Source organism: Vigna unguiculata, chromosome 6 (assembly GCF_037176805.1).
Source record: "Vigna unguiculata cultivar grain cowpea cultivar isolate G323 ecotype 2 chromosome 6, ASM3717680v1, whole genome shotgun sequence".
Classification (NCBI taxonomy): domain Eukaryota; kingdom Viridiplantae; phylum Streptophyta; class Magnoliopsida; order Fabales; family Fabaceae; genus Vigna; species Vigna unguiculata.
The window spans coordinates 42,818,090-42,838,598 of NC_140797.1; the positions used below are offsets into that span (position 1 = coordinate 42,818,090).

Genomic DNA, 20,509 nt, shown 5'->3' on the forward strand with positions numbered 1-20,509 from the left:
TTTTGTATACCATCGTTACAATTATTGTGGTAAAAATACTGGTCGGGGCATTGATATTAAAATATCATATTCACATTGGTTTATTATCATAGCTTTTTGTCCAAAGTCTAAGCAATAAAGCATGAATAAGTGGTCAAGATATATCACATCCAGCAAAACGAAGACATATGTGCGTACAAGAAAATGTAGGACCTCATCTTTCACATTGTCAAATGCTAACCGGAAATATGTGCGTACAATTTTCATCCAATTAATAATCCCCAAATTTAGAATATTATAATATATTAAAAATGTGTAATAATTTGTATAACAACAATAAGAATACCAACTCAAAAAAAAAAAAAAAACAAGAAGGCAAAAGTTTCAAGAAAAAAATTCCACATAAAAAATACTTGCAACATTTTATTTTATCAACAATAAAAAAAAAATTATATATAATGAAACAAATGTTCCAACCCATCTTGTTATACACATGCTAATCAGAAACCAAAGTACAGAAAAACATATTAAATTTATGTCCACGCGAATTAACTACAAACAATTTCCATTACTGTAACAAACAAAATCTGAAAACAACCGAAGCTTGATCTGAATGATATGGGAAGTTTTCTTGGTGTGTTGTCCTTTGTCTTTCCTCTGCCGCTTGTATGATAAAGACTTTCAAGATTGGAGTTCTTAGAATAATATTGATTAATCTCAATTGGTCATTCAATCATTAAGATTGAATCTGTACTTGCAAACAAAAATCAAATATTCTGACGAGGAGAAAGATGAATAATAAATGGGAGTCCAGATTTTGTATTGAGTTTTTTTTTACCGTCCTTGCCTTGCTGAGCACTAAAATATTAGTTTAAATATTTTTTAATATATTTTAAAAATTTTAAAATTGGTGGTTATCAAACTATTTTGAAAGCAAAATAAAGAAATAATAAACAAAACCAAGCAAGAATCCAAATTCGATAAATGGAACGCAACGTGGATAGAAAAGAGAAAATAACGATGAAGAGATGCGAAATATGATGAAGATCACATGTGGAAGTGGAATATGTTGATGGAACAATGAACTTAAGGGAACTCGAAATCAGCGTTTGATGTTTTCCTCCCACAGTTTCTAAGAAGTAGGTTCAAGGAATCTGGGAGGTTAAGGTTGATGGCAATGACGTTAGGTTTGAGGGCAGTGTAAAGGCATGCAGCAGCTTCAATATCAGCCAGATCCTTGATGAGGGTGCAGCATGGCCAGTTTAACATTGGCCAAGTTCAACACTTTGGCACACACACCCAACTTACCTGCGTCCATAGGACAGGTACCCTTTTTATAGGGCAGTGATGGATCTGGGATTACAGGAATGTAGGTGGAACTCACTATGGTATAGGAAAGCATGTTGAGAAAAAGGAGCAGAGCAGCAACATAAGTGGATGCAACACTGCCCTTCAAAGCCATTCTACACAACCAGGATCTGAAGGATTAGGTTTGGGATGCTAATGAAAGTTATGGAAGCGTAGAGGGCAATTTATAGGTCGTTACTAGTTCTGGTTTTTGGTGTGTTTGTATTAAGTAAGAAAACTTAGGGGTTATAATTGAGATGCTTAACATGCTGGCACCCTGGTTGGGTATCATGAGGGATCTTAGTCAGTGATGTTTATGATAACTGTATAAAAAGAAAGCAAGTAGATGTATGATTGCCATGTTCTTGCTTTCCATGAAATCCAAGACAAACTGATACAATAATTCGTTGAATATGTTATTATAGGCTTCTGGTAGCCTGGATTTTTGTTTGCTACATACTATTATAATTCCATCAAAATTAAGAAATTTTCTAGACCAAATTGAAAAAGACTTAATTTATTTGTTAATTTTCTCTGTGAAATCTAGTTTATGTAAGAGTTACTTAAGATTTTAACATGTTTTGTTAAGCAACCGGAGAAACTTCATGAATGGAATATATCAATTGATTCACTGATAATAGTTTGAATTTTCAATCACTACACCTTTGATGGTTTCATGTACCGATGAGTAAACACATGATGATTCTTAATATTGGTATGGTTTTGGTTCAAATTTTAGAGTATATATATACTTTTAGTTGTATCTATGTGATGTACTTTTACTTTTTTACTTAGAGTATTTTTACTTAATGTTTAAACTAAAAAAAATGGTGTAATACACAAACTTCAACACATTAGCATGCACTCAACTTAAGTGCATCTATAGGACATGTACCCCTTAAGAAGGGTAATTGAGCTATATAAAAATGTTTTTTTGAAAATAATTAATTCTTACTGTGAAGAATATGATTTTGAAAATAGATAGAGATATCTCAAATTTATTCAACTAATATATCATCAAAGAAGGGTCCCGTTAACCCAATCAAAGAGTCAAATTTAATAAAGCATATGAATAGTAGGATAAAAAACAATGCACCTAACTTATACTTTTTCAACTACTCACTACAACTTTCTCTGGTTTTCTCCCTGCATCTTTGATTTTATTTCACCATTTTGATTAAAAGTTACAGGGAACATATTTACATCATCAGTACTATTATAGTGTGATAATCCTCTTGGATTACATATATTCAATTTTATCCTAAAAATTGATACTTTGATGAACATCTCTAAATATTCAATTTTGTCCGATTTAATAATTTTTTTTAAAATATATATATAATATAAAATATAAAAAAAAATTGTGATTAAGTCCAATTCTTGTTTAACAATCCCAATTTTTCATTTGTATTTTCTTTATACACATTAACCATCTTGACTCTGATATCACTTGTTAGGTTTATAGAGGGGGTTTCAATAGGGAGAACAAACACTAATGAGACCTGAACCCAACCATATAAGATATTAACATCACTCTCAACCCAAAACCTTAATACAATGGGTTTATGGGTGTTTATCCTTATATAGTACTTCATTTTCTCCTCACACTTGAATTCCTAAGTGTATATAAATACACGATCTGTCATAGAAAAAAGAGATGGGAAAAAAAAATATTTTCTACACTTCGTCTATTCTTTCTTATCACCACTCTCACAAACACACATATTTTCAAGTGTTAGTTTTTTTTTTTCTATTGATCTATTTTTTTTCAATTTTCATTATATTTTGATCTAATCATAAAATATTTTTTTTCCATTTTTTTATTGTATGTCTAGCCGCTCGCGCTAATATATATATATATATATATATATATATATATATATATATATATATATTTTGGGGCATATATATTTATTTTCTTAAGTTGAGATAAGCTATAACGACGGTTGTTTCTATCAGACTTTTAATCACTCTCGTTTCAACAACTGTTCGTTTCAGAACAAAGTTTATATGTTCTTGGTGTGTTATCCTTTGTCTTTCCTCTGCCGCTTATATGATAAAGACTTTCAAGATTGGAGTTCTTATAATAATATTGATCATTCAATCGTTAAGATTGAATTTTGCAAACAACAATCAAAGATTCTGACGAGGAGAAGGATGGATGATAAATGGGACACAACATGGATTGAAAAGAGAAAATTACGATGAAGAGATGCGAAATATGATGAAAATCACATGTGGAATATGTTGAAGGACAATGAATTTAAGGGAACTGGATATCATTGTTTCAATCACTATAGATGCATGAAATGCAGCCCCAAACAACTGTGAAAGGTAAAAGTATACAATCCACATATTTGGATACCTTTCTAAGTTGAATTACATACACCAGTGCCTCGATGATTAGAAAAGGCATAATGATTCTTAATAGTGGTATGGTTTTGGTTCAAATTTTAGCCAATTTATAGTGACGAAAATCATGAATATATACTGAGAGTAATCCTTTAGTTGTATTACGGATAATGTGTTCGGATGCTTTGAAGTTATGGGATCATTGTATTATAAAGGAGAGGGTATCACTGGGGAGATACAACACCAATGAGACCTGAGCCTAACCACATAAGATACTGACACCACTTTCAATCCAAAACCTTAAAGCAATGGGTTTATGGGCCTTGATCCTTATATGGTGCTCTACTTTCTCACTTCTGGTCAATGTGGAACTTAGACTCACACTTGGATTCCTAACTGTGTGAATATGAGAAAATGTCGATGTTGTTAGCGTAAGTTAACATATGATAAAATCGAATAAAGGCAGACTTTATTTTTTTGTCATCAATCATTCTCTATCTCCAGTTTCCTAATTTCCTAAAAACGTCGCAACTCTCCTTTCTTGAGTTAAAATTAATAGAAGTAAAATGCAATTTTGCTCTCGCATAAAACAACAGTTGTCAACCTTTTCAATCAAATAATTTTCTATATAGCAAATTTAACCTGTTATACAACTAACCCTTAAACAAATTTTAGGTTACTGTTCAAAACAAGCTTCACGCCAAATGACACAAATTTCTCCTACAATAAAGTCCCATAACATTATTGGTAGCACAGCTTCTACACATGCAATCAAAGATGGTGACGAGGAGGATGATGAAAGAGTGAGAATTTAGGAGGCATGGGAAGCACCAAAAAAATAGTACAAGGAGCACAACATGAATTGAAAAGAGAAAACAACATAAAGAGAGACGAAATACGAGGAAGACAACATGTGGAATATGTTGAAGGAGAGATGAATATTTAAGGGCACTGGAAACCAATGTCGGAGCTTTTCCTTCCACAGTTGTTGAGAAGTAGACTCAAGGAAAGTGGTAGGTTAAGGTTGATGCCAAGGACGTTAGCTTTGATGGCAGTGCAGAGGCATGCAGCAACTTCAAGATCAACCAGACCCTTAATCAGGGTGCAGCATGGAAGGGTTGGTGGTGACCCCAATTTAACATTCACCAAGTTCAACACGTTGGCACACACACCCAACTTAACTGCATCTATAGGACATGTACCCTTTTGGTAGGGCAGTGATGGGTCTGGGTCTGGGATTACAGGGATGTTGTATGTTGAGCTCACCATGGTGTAGGAAAGCATGTTGAGACAAAGGAGTAGAGCAACAACATAAGTTGATGCAACAGTGCCCTTGGAACCCATTTCACTAAACTAAGGAAAACAAAAAGTAAGAAAAGTAATCAATTTGGTGAAAGTTAGAGAAGTGTGAGGGGGATTTTATAGGTAACTAATTTAGTGGTTTCTTTTTTTTGTGTGTATAAATTAGTAGTTAGGAGAACCCGTGAACCTTTGATTATAATTGAGATGCTTCACTAGCTGGCACCCTGGGTGGGCAACACGAGGGATCATATGGGATCATATGTAGCAACAAAAGTGAACAGTTACTCATTTTGTTTTTCTTTTCATAAGACAAAATTGACGTAAAGGATTGAATCTTATTATAACTTCGTCAAGTTAATGACAACCAAGTATGCATGATTCGCTCGTTTTTGTTTTCCTTTGACATTTTACACATAGTGAATCTTATTAATTTATAATCTTTTTCGATAAATGTTAACCGTTAGTTTTCTTTCGGTGAAATAGTTGATTTCACAACTTTTATTACCTTTTTTTCAAACCTTTTAAATTATCTTTCTAAATATTAGTAGAGGAAGTTAAACTCACGATCTCTCGTATCCTCTCTTTTAACTTTTGAAATTGTTGAATATTACAAAAGAAAGGGAAAACGTGAAGGTATGATATTATCAATTTGTTTGCAGTTTGATTGCAGGTTATGTATATGTATGATACTGCAACATGACTTTTAGGTAACAAATCCAAGAAATAAGTATGAATGAAGTATCTATTAGTTGATACATGAAAGAAATTACTATCAATATTGAATTAAAAGTGACTTGAGATTTTTTATGTTTAATCCATTTTTTCATTTATTTTTGTTAGTAGGGTTTGGAATTGCTTTATATGTACGAACACCTAAGATTTTTAACTTTTGTGTTATATGAGAATGTAAGGTTTATGCGCACTAGACTTCATATGGAAGAAGAGACCATAAATACTAATTTTTTTGTTTTTTTTTATTTATGTTGTATATATGGATTGAGGTAACTTAATTATCTGACTAATTTAATTTGTTTTTGTCAATAAAAAAACACAAGAAAAAATGATTAAAATAAAAGAAATAGCTATTTTAAAAGATTATATTTAATAAAATCTAAAATCAATTATAAAAGAAATTGTTTTGTATTGAGAGCGTATAAAATCAAACTCTTTATATATGATATGTAACTGAAATAACTAATGTTTATAAAACAGACAAATTATATACGTCATGTAGATAACCTTTCACACGTAACTGACTGCTTAATCTTTACTTTCCCACCAAACACTCTAAGAATATGTTCACTGTTTTTTTTCTCATAAAGAGGTTCCAATGAGTGTCACTATATAATTAAGAAATGAAGTATTATGTCACATATATTTGTCGTATCATAACACGTGAACATTAGTTTACATATTTCAGCAATGAAGTTTCTTTTCATTTCTAACTGGTTCTATATTGGTCTTCTTGTACATGATTTTATTGGTTAAAAATAGCATCACAAAACATACCTTTCCAATCTACCCATTATAATGTTTTAAATAATTCAACTATCACTGAATGATACATAATTTTGATAATTTCATTTTATTATTCTTCACATATCTAATAAAAAGTTAACTATATTACCGAATAATTTAACCTAATTTCACCCTTATCTAAAAATTTTAAGGTTTAAAACCGGAGCTTTCAGGAGAATTTAGGCATTTTTATTCCAAACGCACTAATGACACTTATATTTGGAATTATCTCTTGCCCCTCATCCCTGATATATTATTGTAAGTAGTTTTTTTCTTTGCCATTTATTCGATAAAACACATGAATTGAATTAATTCTTCTAAAACTAAATTAAATTTTAAAAGTGATATTGAGTAAATTAAATTAAACAACTCTAAATCATTTGAACTATATGAACTAATTTTATTTTAAAATATGTTTTCAATATTATAAGTTATAATTTAATTTAATTCAAATGGTTTTGTATTCACAAGAAATTTAATTTTTAAGAACCAATTTAATAAAAGAGTTCAGGGTAATTTTTATTTAAAATAATTCATTTTTTTATACAACTCAATTTACCATAAATTTATTTCAGTTGAAAACATTTCTTTACGATCCTATCCTAGTAATATTTTTACATAAGAGGAAAGTTATGCTCTCTAGCTTATGCGAAGTTTAATCTCATCTTTTGGACAAATATGTTAAATCCATTCATATTATTAAATCAATTAATAATATAAGAGTCATTGTAATTTTGTCCACTCTAAACTAAATAATTTTTTTCCCACGATAAGGGTGCATGTCATAAATTTACATTAGGTAACAAACTTGTCCACATAATTCACATTAAAAATGAACTTTAATTCTTGCAAATCACAGTAGTTCTGCAAAGTCCATGGGTTAAATTGGTCAGTTTCGATGTGCAAAAAAAACATTTCAGCATTTATTTTACATAGTAATATCCTACTAAGTCCATAAACAATATACAACCACTAGAAGTAAGGAAAAATAAATTTTTATATTGATTATAAAAATCAATATATAATTTTAAATTTTAGTCCATTGTGGCCTCCTCGTGTTAAATCTGGTAAAATGTTGCCTTTAGAACGTAATTTGACACATTGAAAAACAGAAAAAATAAACTATCAACAAGAGTTTATCCCGTGAAAACTTATTGATAAACTCCACCTTATAGTTTATACACCTTTATACTGAAGGACAAATCATATTACAGTACTTTATCAATTTTTTCTACTGTTTTGAGATCAAGATTAACAACTTGCAGCTATTAAAAAGTATGCGAAAAACCAACTTTGCTGATATTAAAAAGTATATCTGTGGAGTACTGTTTTGAAACTCCAATTTCAACGCAACTCCATCACCAAAAAGATGCAAAAACACCTTTGTCCATTGCCATAAACCAACGAGTTAAAGATATCAACCCAATGAGCTTCATATTTAAAACTTTAAAAGCAGAGTTAAAGGATTGTATATTGTCACTAAAAAGAAGAATGGGTAAATAAACACTGAAGTGAAAGAAGTTATACATAAGGCGTATCTATGACTATGAAGTAGTATTGAAGTTTGAGTCTACTCCTTTTCTTCATTCTGGGGAGCATCAGTGGTATTGCTCAAGGCATTTCCAACACTTAAGAGGCCATTTCTATACAGAATGTCCAACTCATCAAAATAAGGGCAACTTTTACTATTTTGACGCCTCTTCTTGCCACTCCCTATTGTCCTTTTATAGTATTTGTTGATGTTTTCCCACTTCTCCTTACACTTCTTGGCAGAGCGATTATAGCCCAACCCATACATTGCTTCAGATATCTCCTCCCATATTGACCCTTTTGATCCCATGAAACGGAACTTGTGCTCCAATGAAGTTCTCACTGTGATAAGTGATTGCACTTCAACATCAGGCCATCTACTCTTACTAGGATCACTATTCAATTCTTTATGACCATTCACTTCAACTTCTCCCTCTTCTCTTTTGCTGCATGCTTCTACTGCTTGGGGGATTTCAATCTCCTGGCCCAACAGATTCTGAATGAAGGATATCAGGGCCAAATTCCGAGACTTTTCTTCGGCCCTAGCCTCTTCCTCTTTTCTAATTCTCTCCATCTCCTCATTCTTCCAAGCTTCTTCTCTCTTTATCCTTTCCCTTTCCTTCTTTTCTATCATTTCCACCAACTGTTTGTGCATCTGTTCCTGCTTCTCCATCACCTTTGTCACCAAATTCTTCACAAAAACTTCAAGCTTTCTCACCGTCTTTCTCCTCCTCTTTCTAGGGCCATTTCCTTCAGTGCTTGTTGATGAATTCTCATCATTCTCCTCTTCATCCTCCGCATCCAAAGCCGAGCTGAAACAAGGAAGAACAAATCAGAAAAACAGTCCAAACCAATCTTAAAACTGTCAAGAAAGACTGTTTTGATTTCCCACATGCATCAGAGTGAATCTTGATCGAAACACTCTCACGCAATAAATGAAACACACACACCTCTTTCGGTAAAATTCTGAACCTTGATTTTTCATGTCACAAGAGATTAACCCTTTCACCAGACTCACCTCCCGTTAGTAAATCACAGAACATTCTATTACACTACAGGACCTTGCCCACAAGGCTTGTTTTTCAATTACCACACAGAACATTCTATATACTACAAATACTTGTGTGCAAATAAAACATAACTCGTGACCCAACTACAAAAACAATAACACACCGTACATTTTTTTTATCCACCAAAAAGCACACTGCTACAAAGCAAAGCATTCTCGAATCAGAAACGAATGATGTATAGTAGTACCAAGTTGTGGGCTCAGTCTCTGTCTCTCTCATAAAGACGCAACACAGAGTTTATAGCATCAAATGGACAACACTGCAATGCAACATATTCTAAGAACAAGTTCCTGCCTAACACCTAATCGCAAACACCCATCAAAAAAACAACACACTCTGCAACCACGGCCAATCACAATCCTTTTCCAAACAACTAAAATAATAAAAAAGGAAATCACTTTATTGTTTGTTCGTTCCGCCCCCATTCCGCAAAGACAGGGTATAATATAAGCATAAAAATAAAAGATAAAGGCACACAAATTCAAATCGAATTAATAATTAAAAATAACAGAAGAGAAAAAAGGGGATCTTTTTAATAATTGATTAGATAAAAAAATAAAAGGAGAAAAGCAGAGGTAGAGATGGGAGAAAAGAAATGGACTCACTCAGATTCTTGGCTCGGGGCGTGACCCGACCCGGAGGCAGTCGGATCGGGCGGACGAGGGTGGGCATTGAGGGCGGAGGGGAGGGACCGGATAGGGCGGAGCTTCTGGGGGTTGTGGCGGTGGGAGAGGAGGTCGGCAGGGAAAAGAAGGTCGCCGGAATCGGGAAATGGAGCGACGTGGTCGGGGACGGGGAAGTGATCGGCGGCGAAGAGGTCCATAAAATGGTAAAAAAAAAAAAAGAAAAAGGGGAAAAAATTGCGGCGCGAGGGTTTTGAGAAGAGGTGAAAAGTGAAGGAGAATGGTTATTCGTTGGTAAGTAAAATGACTACTGCGTTACTCCGTTGGTAAATTAGAATATAACTTGGAAGAAGTGAAGTGAACCATCTACTGTTGTAACTTGTAATGTGCCCAAAATGTTCTTATTACACCTTTTATTTTAGGTATGTGTAATGTTTGATTCACCAATCATGAATACAATTTTCTAAGAGAATTAAAGAATGCAAGACACACATTCCACTTCTTATCCTTTTAAATTGAAATAAAAGCATGCTTGTTGAAAAAAAAAATTATAATAATATTTTCATAGCTAGTTATATATTTAGTGACTGCTTAGATATTTGGATTATCGTAAAAACAGGAGACTTCAGTTGAATTTCAAATCTTGTGTCGGTAGAAAAATGTCGGCTAAAGAAATTTCTATTTTGCCATGTAGTTTAAAAAATTAGCCTATTGTTTATATAAAATAAGACTGCTTTGTAAATTGGTAAATTGGGGTTCTTTATTTGTTACCCCCGTAAAACTATTCATTAAAGGAAAATGATAGGCTTTCATATGTTTTCAACATACTAATCTGAGCCTCTCTTGTTTTTCTTACATATTTTATATTTTATTTATAGAGAAAGTAATTCAAGATATAATTGGATATTAAATGTAAAAATTTAATCTCTTTTTTACATAAACACAAAAAAGAAATGTTATATATTTCTATAGGTGTCTCTTTGGTTTTAGATTGCAAGTACCCAAAATCAATGTTGGTGCATATAAAATCATCAAAATCATGGTGATAGATTGTTTCGTTGCTTTTCAAAATCAATTAAAGATGGCATATTCATGTTCGGAGAGAAACCACTCATTTTACCTTCTCTGTCAACGATTTGGAGGTTCATACTCTCATTTATTTTTTTACTCCTCGTTGTTGGTTGCGCTTATATTCAAAGTGAAATTGTCTTTATTGTATGTGGTTTTTCTTTGAGTTTTTGGTTGTTCCAATTGTGATTATTTCTTCTTTAATTTCTTTTCTTGGTTTTGATTTTTTTAATTTTTACAAATTTAATTTGCGATTCAACCTTTACAAAAACTTTCTTTAGGAATCAAACGCATATTGCGTGTGAAAAATAAGAGTTGGCAAACAAAGTGTTAGATGAAAATCCCAAGAAGAAAGTTTCCTATATTGTACACGGGTTAGTATTGCAATCACCCTCCAAGTGTATTTATGAAGCTAAAAGACGTTAGATGACCACATTGACCACATTTATAGAGTTAACGAAGTGATTGTTGTGAAGTGAACACTAATTTAAGAAAAATTGAATATGAAATCAATCATGCATGTTTCTATCTTTGTTGACTTAGTAATTACTTGAAAAAATGTTCTTGCAATAATTTTAAAAGTGGAAATAATAATGTCTCTGTGAAAATTATATATAAGTATGATTGCCCATTTTAGTAATTATACACTCAAAATCAATTTTAAAAATAAGTTTTCAAACAACATTTAATATGAAAATTATCTTTATTATATGGACCAAAATACTAATTAAGTATCACAAGAGATTCAAACACAAAATATATGATTGTATCCACATTGATATGAGATATGTCATTGTAAAAAAGTAGACATGAGATTTGACGATAAAGTTGTGATTATGCCCAAATGATAATAATAAAAAATTATAATAAAAGTTTGACCACAAAGTTGTGAACATAAAATATTGTTCTTATAGTTAATAAAAATTGATGGTTTTTTTTACCTTCATAATATTTTTGATGAAGACTTTTTATTCATGTGACAAGAAATATTTTACTAAAATCCAACCATGCACTCAAATGTAATTAATTTAATAAAATTTTTGTTCTCAATATATTTGAATATATTCAATGTAATCTCTAGATTGTTTTTCCTAATTTTAGTCCTATTTCATATTTAAAAATAGTTAATGTGGTTCTCTTTATTATATTGGTATTGACAATGTGAAGAGGATGACGTTTTGAGATATTCACATTGATACATAATAGATGACTTAAAACATCAATATAATAAAAAATGAGAACGTGTCATGTTTGTCTCTTTTATGTAATTAGATTTGTTTCTTCTTCTCCTTCTTTTCTCTTCTCATTTTCTTCTTCTATGTTTACTTATGACATTCATTCATCACGAGTGGCTCATTACCACTCTTCATTCCCGTGCAATTGTGAACTTTGACTTCTAAACTATATTGATATTTCAAAGTTCAACAATTATTTGTCACATAAAATTTGATTAAAAAATAAAATAAAATAAAGGGAGACCACACCTAACCTATTATATATATAAAAAAAACTTAACGAAATATTGACAAACTTTATTTATTATTATAAAAAAAATCTAAAAAATATATGAAGTAAAATATTAAATCATTTATATTAATTTTTATAAAAAAAAATTAACTAACTTATCAACACGATAAAGATAAATATAATCATGTACACCTAAAAACATTAAAAAACTACCCTCGTATTCACACTAGTTCCTCTAAAAAATACCATCACTTATACCTTAGTTTTTTAATTTAACCTAAGTTAATAACTTGATGTTGTATCATAGTTTCGTTTAGCAATGCCTAATAAAAATATTAACTAAAAATTGAATGTATCGTATTATTATTATTTGTTATTATTATATTATATAATTATATTGCAATGTTTCTCTTTTATTTCTTAATTCCAATTTTATTTAATTTAATTTATAGATTTTTAAAATTCATAATTTTGATTTAGTACATATTTTGTTTAATCCAACCGAATCCCAAACTTACATATTCAGTTAGAGTGCTATTAAAATTATATAATTAATTAAATTAAAAAATTATCAGAAACCAATCATTTAATATATATATATATATATATATATTATATTAAAATCTATCACCTAAAATATATATAACTAGAGAAAACTAAATTTTAATGTACTCCAAAAAAACAAAAAATGAGCTCTCAAACTGAATTACGGGTGTGACCTTTTGTTGATTTATTATGGCGAGGGTATCCCGTGCTTGCGTGTCAACTTCTCCACCGCTTCCCTTCCTTCCGTGGAGATTCTGCTATTTCGAAAGCCTTTTTGATTTCAATTTTCACTTTTCTTCTCACAAACACAAATAACACGCCAATATGTCTCCATTCATTTTTATCGTCAAACTTTGATTTAGTAATTTCAGTTCCTTACGCACTCGCAGGTTCATTACTTGTCCTATAAACCCAATAATTAATTAAGCAGACAAATGTTACGATAACGTATTCTCTGTTGTTGTGGCTTTGGATTCGCTATCGCACATTAACAACATGCTGAGATCACTGCCCAAGCTCTCACCCCTCTTTTCCTCAGCTAGGAATCCTCGTTATCTTAGAAGTGCTCAGCGTTTCATATCTCAAGGGAGAAGACCAACTTCAAGAGGTATGTTTTCAACTGAAACTAAATAATCAAACCACCTTATTAATGTTTGCTTTGTCGGATTAACACTGACCCGGTTTCCAATTCTGTTTCTTTTCGCTTTTGGGTATCGTTTATCACTGGCAAAATTTAGCCTTTTTTTTCACTGCTTCCAACTTCCAATGGGCGTGTCTATTTTCTTTTTATTGTTAGTATTACTTAGTGAAAATCTTATTTAATTATTATATACTGATTTGAATTGAATATTACTAATAACTAGCCCAAACGCACATGCTGACCGTAATGGTTTCGTTTTGGATCTGCATTTGCTGGGTAGACCTCACTGCTTGGCTTGCTATTGCACATTTTTTTGGGGTCTCCTGTATCATGAGAAGTGTTGTTATGATATATTGTTATAGTATATCACCAATATCCTCCTGACTCATGAACACAAGTATATATGCATTAGTCTAATCTTCATTTACTATTGGAATTAGTCAACAGATATTCTCAGGAAAAACACGATCGTACATGACAGTTTGCAATTATATGACAGGGTAAACCTTTAATTATATTAGGAATTCAATTGTGTGAGTTTAAATATCATGTTGAGTAAAAATGAGAAATCTAAATACTATATAAGGAAAAAGACCCATTAACCCATTATCTTAAGGTTTTGGGTTGAGAGTGATATCAATCTCTTTTGTGTGAATTGAGCTCATGTCTCATTGTCGTTGTATCTTCCTAATAATCTTTTCTCTCAAAAGACCCAAGAGTGGTATCAGACCCAAAGGTTCATATGGTGACTGGCTTAGACAAGTCACTGTATCGAAAGTCTTTCCTAACCTGGGTCAGGTAAGCGTGTTCCGTTAAGATGAACAACGGGGTATAAGTAAGGGGTACTCATGACTTAATGTTTCCGTTCGAAGGGGGTGTATCAATGTGAAGGGACTAACACTTGAGGGAGAAATTGTTAGGAATCCAAGTGTGAGTCTAAGTCTCACATTGAGTAAAAATGAAAAAGTTGAACACCATATAAAGATGAAGACCCATAAACCCATTGTCTTAAGGTTTTGGGTTTAGAGTGGTGTCAATCCCTTATGTGTGGATTGAGCTCATGTTTCATTGGTATTGTATCTCCCTAGTCTCTTTCTCAAAAGATACAACAGTGGTATCAGAGCTAAAGGTTCCGTTAAGATGAACAACGGTACAAGTAAGGGATACTCATGACTTAAAATGTTTCCGTTGGAGGAGGGAGTACCAATGTGAAGGGATCCACACTTGAGGGAGAGATTGTTAAGGATCCAAGTGTGAGTCTAAAGTTTTGAATTGAAAGTGGTGTCAATATCCTATGTGTGAATTAAGCTCATGTTTCATTGGTGTTGTATCTTCCTGATGATCCTCTCTCGAAAAACTCAACAAATTAGTTTATGTGTTTGTATGCATGTATATGTGTCTCTGTGTGTTTACATCTATCTATATGTATGTTTATGTAGCATATTTAGCTTAGAGAATCAGCAAGTTCTTTGTGGCACAATTCACTCAACATTTCTGCAATTAAGAGTGGCTGTCTGCTTTTGATATTCTCCACTGTTATAGCTTGTCTGGATATATCTATCCATTCATCTATCTATCTATCTATCTATATAATTAAAAAGTATTTGAATAAATTAGAAAAATTATATATATATATATATATATATATATATATATATTCGAGCAAAAGAAAAATTAATGTCACATATGCCAAAGCTATCTCTAGTAGCTTCATTTGATATAAAAAATAGCATTGGCAAACGCGTGACCAAGCTTGCTGTTAGCGAGTTTTTCTACAAGTTGCAACATTCCCAAGGGAGGATTACTTTAACTTGGTTTTCTTGATTTTTCCAATTTTTTTTCCTATCCAAAGGTCATCGTTGGTTGGTTTCTACATTGGCTGAGGTAACTGAAAAATGATGAATTTAGTAGGGAGATTGAACAAATTTACTCATTCAGAAAATTACTTTCGTAACTGTTCTAAACTCTTATAAGTTTCAGTTTGAATTTGAAATGAGTGATTCATGCATCCACACATATGGTATTGTAAAAGTTTGGTTGTATATTTTTCCCAATCAGTTGGGAAAAGGTTGGCTGTCAGGAATGCTAATCCTTCGTTTACACTTGGATTCTGTTCCCATGTTATAAGGAATGCTTAATTATAATAATCTAATGTTACTTTTTCTCACTTTTCCTTAATAGTCAAGATTGGAGCGGCAACCACTCTTTCTATACTATCCAAGTCAACTTCATCTGCAATTGCGTCAGAAACTGCTGCAGAAGATCAAATTCAACAGATCAAGCTACTAACATCAACTGATGATAATTATGGTGGTGTTACTGTGGAACTGAATCATCCTATGGATTCTTCAGAATTTATCCAAGTCCTTAGAGCTTCAGTTTCTCACTGGAAGCAGCTGGTAGGTAATCTTTCTACTCAGTTGCTTAAAGTAATTAATATATCATATTTTATGTCACCCATTGATCAAAACATACTGGTGAATTGTTTAATAAAATATAAGGCTTTTTCATTCAAAACTACGCATGATCATGGTAAATAATACTAGCACTCAGACCAGGTACATAGATAATTTCCATGTACGTGTACTGGCCATCCTTTTCTTCCTTTTTTGTTTCCTTGTTTAGCAACAAATAGCATATGTTGATCGTCAATGCATCAGACACACACAGAAGATTTACTTTTAAGTGACTTTAGTTTCTTCTTTTTTCATTAACCTGTCATTCAGTACATAGATCGTTATCTTTTAGTTAAGTTTAGTTGGTTATTCAATAAAAAAATGTTAGCTGACCTTCATAATCCTAGTTCAGCAATTAAGATGTGAACTATTTTCCTTTTGAATTTGCATTAAGGTTTTTTATTTAATGATGGTTCTACGCTCACTTTTCTGTCTTTTATTTTGTAAAACGCGCTAATAAGCTTGTCAGTTATATCCAAAAAAACTGGGGCATTTTTATCTGTACTGAGAATCCGAATCCATCACTATATGTTGTCATGCAGGGCAAGAAAGGTGTTTGGATAAAATTACCTATTCATTTAGCCGGTCTTGTTGAAGCTTTAGTTAAGGTGACTAATATTATTGCTTACCTTAATTATAATTGTTGTGTTTAATAAGTTTAGTTGATGAAAGTTGGAGTTCCATTAACGTTGTCAGGGTATCTATTCTATTTATTAACTATTATTTCCTGTGTACTTCTATGCAGGAGGGGTTTTGGTATCATCATGCAGAACCAAATTATTTAATGCTTGTATATTGGATTCCTGACAGTCCAAGTACTATTCCTGTAAATGCCACACACAGGGTGGGGGTTGGTTCATTTGTCATGAATGAAAAACAAGAGGTTTTCCCTCCACCATCTATCACAATGTAGTGCAACTTCATAATCAGGCTTATACTTAATTGGAAGAGATCTCTCATTGTTTGAGTGTTTTATCTTTGATAAATATTGTTATGCCTTTACTGTGTATGTGTTGCATTCTGTTCTTGAAAGGAGCTAGTATACTTAGATTTTTTTTTTTTGGGGGTTATTTTAGTTTGTCCCTTCATTTTCTGTCCCATTAGAAATATGAAGTCTGAAGAATTTAATTTTATTGGCGATTAACATTTCACTTTTTAATTCTTTCTTGATCTTAGGTCCTGGTTGTTCAGGAGAATAGTGGACTATTTCAAGGAACTGGAATTTGGAAATTCCCTACTGGAGTTGTTGATCAGGTAGATGTGTTGGATATATTTCTCATCACGGTCTAAAAGTCTAAACTTTGTGCATATAATCTACCCGTTCAATCTATACAGGGAGAAGATATTTGTGTAGCAGCAGTAAGAGAGGTCAAAGAAGAAACAGGAGTAAGTAATCTCATTGCTGTACCAATCAAAAGTGGTTAGCCCTGAAATCAGTTATATATTTAAGTGTCAGTAGTAAAGTTTATGGTTGTTGGAAGCCTAAATGCTATGGGTTGTTCTCTCAATTTTCAGGTTGATTCAGAATTTGTGGAAGTATTAGCATTCAGGTAGCATGTTTATATGAATATATTGTAACAATTTGAATATGGGAAGTTTCTATAGGAGATAGAATTTTTAGATTTCACTGATTGGGGATATAGGGAATAGATCTCAGCTGCAGGGTCCATTTCTGTGTCTTGCAGTGTCTAGCAAGAGTAGTTTGCTATGTTAACATATCCATTTTAGCTATATTATTGTCTCTTGGAGAATATGCTTGAAATATTTATATTCTGTAAAATTTCTCGATGAATTGGTGATTTCTTTCTTTTGGAGTTTCTTGAGTTCTTGTTACGAGACTGCAGTATGGATGACTGAGAATTCTTTTCTTGTTTCATCTAAATATCTGATCGACAGACAAAGTCATAATTCATTCTTTGAGAAGTCAGACTTATTCTTCGTGTGCATGTTGCGGCCTCTTTCTTTTAACATCCAAACACAGAGATTTGAGATACTGGATGCACAGGTATGCGAATTCTACTTGAGGCCAAGCACTAATTGTAGTTTGTTTTCCATATCTTTTAAGCCAGGGAACTAAAAACTAACTTTTTTCAAACTATAGAGACCACAAATATTAATTTCAATCTAAAATATACTTTGAAAAAGGATCCCAAGGAAATGTAAAATCATTGTAGACAAAGGGAAATATCAATTTTCTTATGATTAATTTTCTGCAGTGGATGCCATTTGAGGAATATGCAGCTCAACCATTCGTCCAAAAGAGTGAGCTTTTGAAGTACATAAATGATACATGTTTGGCAAAGATGGGTGGACAATATTCTGGATTTTGTCCTGTATCTACGTCATCCAACTTTTCTGATCAAAAGAATTATTTGTACTTGAATGCTGGGACCTTAAAGAGCTCCTATTCTTCCTGAGCATCATCACAGATTAAAGGACATTCAATTACTTTATCTCATTCATTATGTGAACATGCTGGTCTTCATCAGGGAAGCCAAATTTGAAAGCAATTTCATTTCATTCATCATAAAATTTAGTTTCTGTCAAGAATGGTTAGAAAAAAAGCTAACATTGAACAAACGATCATTTTTCACGTTATATTTTCTTCTTTAATAAACACTTATAAAAGTTTATTCAAATTGATCTATACAACAGAAGTGAGTGACTGTGACTGTGCCTATGATGGCCATGGTGTACTGCAAGTTATTTGGAGTCATGCAGACATCATAAAAGAACTTGCATGAATGTTGACATCATCCGTGACTTTGGTTGCAGCTTGTTAGTGCTGATTGTCATGCGCGCACATTTGGTCCAGTGCACAAGATTATTTCATTAGTTTCATTTCAAAGTGCTGAAAAGCTATGTTGAGTGGAGTGGACCAATCACTTCCCAGTTTTGCTCCTCCTCTTTTCAACTCAACCTCTTTCTTCAAACATTATTTTTTTTATGCTGACTTAGACCAGAAAAAGAATCTTTAAATAAGTTTTTGCCATCATTGAGTTCATAGGAACAATAGTGTAAGAAGATCATACACTACAATCTAGTGAAACTAGAAAGATACACTTCAGTATTGTTACAGAGAGATGTCATTACTTGGTGGTTATATGGTGAAATGACATTTATCTTATGCCAATCTTACTTAAATTTTACCGTAACATGTAAAAAATGAATCAATGTTAATTTTCTTTTTGAATATGATAAATTTAGTTTGTCTGAAAAAAACATGTTATTTTTGTCCTCTCTCCCTACTAATGTTTGAAGAACAAGAGGAAAAAATTGATGGTTTAACGTAGACCCACACATAGACCGTAAATAGCACTAGTGAATAAATATTCTTCACCCCTTTACCTAGATTGTAATAATTTTCTAAACAAACCGTCCACTATCTTGACTAAGTAACAAAATCCATCATCCATTGAGATTAGATTCCATTCAAGACTTTTGTGTGGCCCTGCCTTCACATGTAGTTGAAGCGTCAATAGACAACCCTAATTCTTCAGAAGGAAGAAACCTATCTAATCTACAACCCCTCGTGGCCTTGTAACATTGATTTCGCTTCAATTTCCACCTAGTTACTGTTGTTTTACATAAGAATCTAACCTAAGACAATTATCAATGGCCAAAAACGTCCTTTCGGGGACCATTATATTCATTCCCTTGACCAAAGGCCAATTAATTCACCAATACGATATGAAATGTTTCGTGTTTAAACAATTGGATCGTGATGCTAACATCTTTGTCTCTTTGGATATGTATATGGAGTGGACTTGAAGAATAAGTGTAAAGTAGATGCAAGAAAAATCGATACTTGATAGCACTGATTGAGGCAATGGCCAAATAATCCGAATAACACGGAACTCGTGTCTCTTGTTTCTGCTTCAATACTTGTCTACACTTTGCGTCAAAGCTTAACCATGCTTTCGTTCACTTCAATTTGTAGGAACATTCAGATAATCTAGTTTATAAAACAACCTTATCCTACTCAAAATTTGACGAAGGACGTTCATGCAAAAATATCTCACTCAAATCAAATAAGAGCATGGAAATGTAAGCCATTCAAAATCTTTTAACGAGAGTTATCCTTAATATAAACAAAAGAGTCACGAAACGTCTCAAAATTATCGACCAAGAAACATTTAATATAACCAACTACTTTTTTAAGTACTCTTAAAATAATTATAAAATAAACATAATATGTTTCGTATCATAGACTAATATCTTTATTTTATTAAATAATTTTATTTACTTTTCTTAACTAATATCTTGAAATACTTGTTAAAGACATTCCATGCATGCTCTTATATGATTTATGTGTTTTTTTGTTGTATATAATTTATGTTCTAAGGAAAATCGTTTTGAAGACAGAAGATATTATTGTTCTCATTGCTTTAATCCGATGAATTGGTAAAGTCAGGGAAAACCATTTGTAGAGTCAACTGTGACCAAAAGCTCATTTGATGATACGCCCCTTGTCTCTTTCTGTTTAAACATTTATTTCACCAACATATTTATTTATAATTTAAGAGTGACAAACTATTTTTTTAAGTTTGTGTATACACATATATCAAAAAGTGAACTTTAACTCTTTTAATAAAACCCTTTTCATATACT

The 20,509-nt window shown here is 32.1% G+C and overlaps 2 protein-coding genes and 2 pseudogenes across 4 annotated transcripts; 1 reads left to right on the forward strand and 3 right to left on the reverse strand.

Moving 5' to 3' along the window:
* Window positions 1–492: 492 nt before the first annotated feature.
* On the reverse strand, window positions 493–1,680 carry LOC114189138 (14 kDa proline-rich protein DC2.15-like; annotated as a pseudogene).
* A 2,603-nt stretch (window positions 1,681–4,283) lies between these two features.
* LOC114187433 (putative lipid-binding protein AIR1B pseudogene) lies at window positions 4,284–5,089 on the reverse strand (annotated as a pseudogene).
* A 2,770-nt stretch (window positions 5,090–7,859) lies between these two features.
* Window positions 7,860–10,170, reverse strand: LOC114187295 (Homeodomain-like superfamily protein). Of its 3 annotated transcripts, none has more exons than XM_085674512.1 (2): window positions 9,704–10,170; window positions 7,860–8,840 (listed from the first exon to the last, which is right to left on the reverse strand). In XM_085674512.1, exons 1-2 carry the CDS (start codon window positions 9,919–9,921, stop codon window positions 8,069–8,071), a joined length of 990 nt encoding a protein of 329 aa, XP_085530638.1. In that variant the 5' UTR covers window positions 9,922–10,170; the 3' UTR covers window positions 7,860–8,068. The 3 variants fall into 3 exon arrangements, with proteins under 3 accessions (XP_085530638.1, XP_027931309.1, XP_027931308.1); XM_028075508.2 differs by lacking the exon at window positions 9,704–10,170 and adding an exon at window positions 9,286–9,661; XM_028075507.2 differs by lacking the exon at window positions 9,704–10,170 and adding an exon at window positions 8,979–9,197.
* Window positions 10,171–13,084: 2,914 nt separating this feature from the next.
* LOC114186933 (nudix hydrolase 2) lies at window positions 13,085–18,430 on the forward strand. The gene is made up of 9 exons (XM_028075011.2): window positions 13,085–13,409; window positions 15,624–15,841; window positions 16,441–16,506; window positions 16,644–16,781; window positions 17,075–17,152; window positions 17,234–17,284; window positions 17,414–17,448; window positions 17,795–17,903; window positions 18,115–18,430. Exons 1-9 carry the CDS (start codon window positions 13,298–13,300, stop codon window positions 18,313–18,315), a joined length of 1,008 nt encoding a protein of 335 aa, XP_027930812.1. The 5' UTR covers window positions 13,085–13,297; the 3' UTR covers window positions 18,316–18,430.
* Window positions 18,431–20,509: the final 2,079 nt, after the last annotated feature.

What these genes read in the sequence shown, in the direction of transcription:
- LOC114187295 (XM_085674512.1), bottom strand. Translation starts at nt 9,921, where the DNA reads ATGGACCTCTTCGCCGCCGATCACTTCCCCGTCCCCGACCACGTCGCT. An exon ending in GCCCCGAGCCAAGAATCTGA is followed by an intron (nt 8,841 to 9,703) that starts GTGAGTCCATTT and finishes TCCTTGTTTCAG; the next exon opens with CTCGGCTTTGGATGCGGAGG.
- LOC114186933 (XM_028075011.2), top strand. Translation starts at nt 13,298, where the DNA reads ATGCTGAGATCACTGCCCAAGCTCTCACCCCTCTTTTCCTCAGCTAGG. An exon ending in GAGAAGACCAACTTCAAGAG is followed by an intron (nt 13,410 to 15,623) that starts GTATGTTTTCAA and finishes TTTCCTTAATAG; the next exon opens with TCAAGATTGGAGCGGCAACC. An exon ending in TTTCTCACTGGAAGCAGCTG is followed by an intron (nt 15,842 to 16,440) that starts GTAGGTAATCTT and finishes GTTGTCATGCAG; the next exon opens with GGCAAGAAAGGTGTTTGGAT.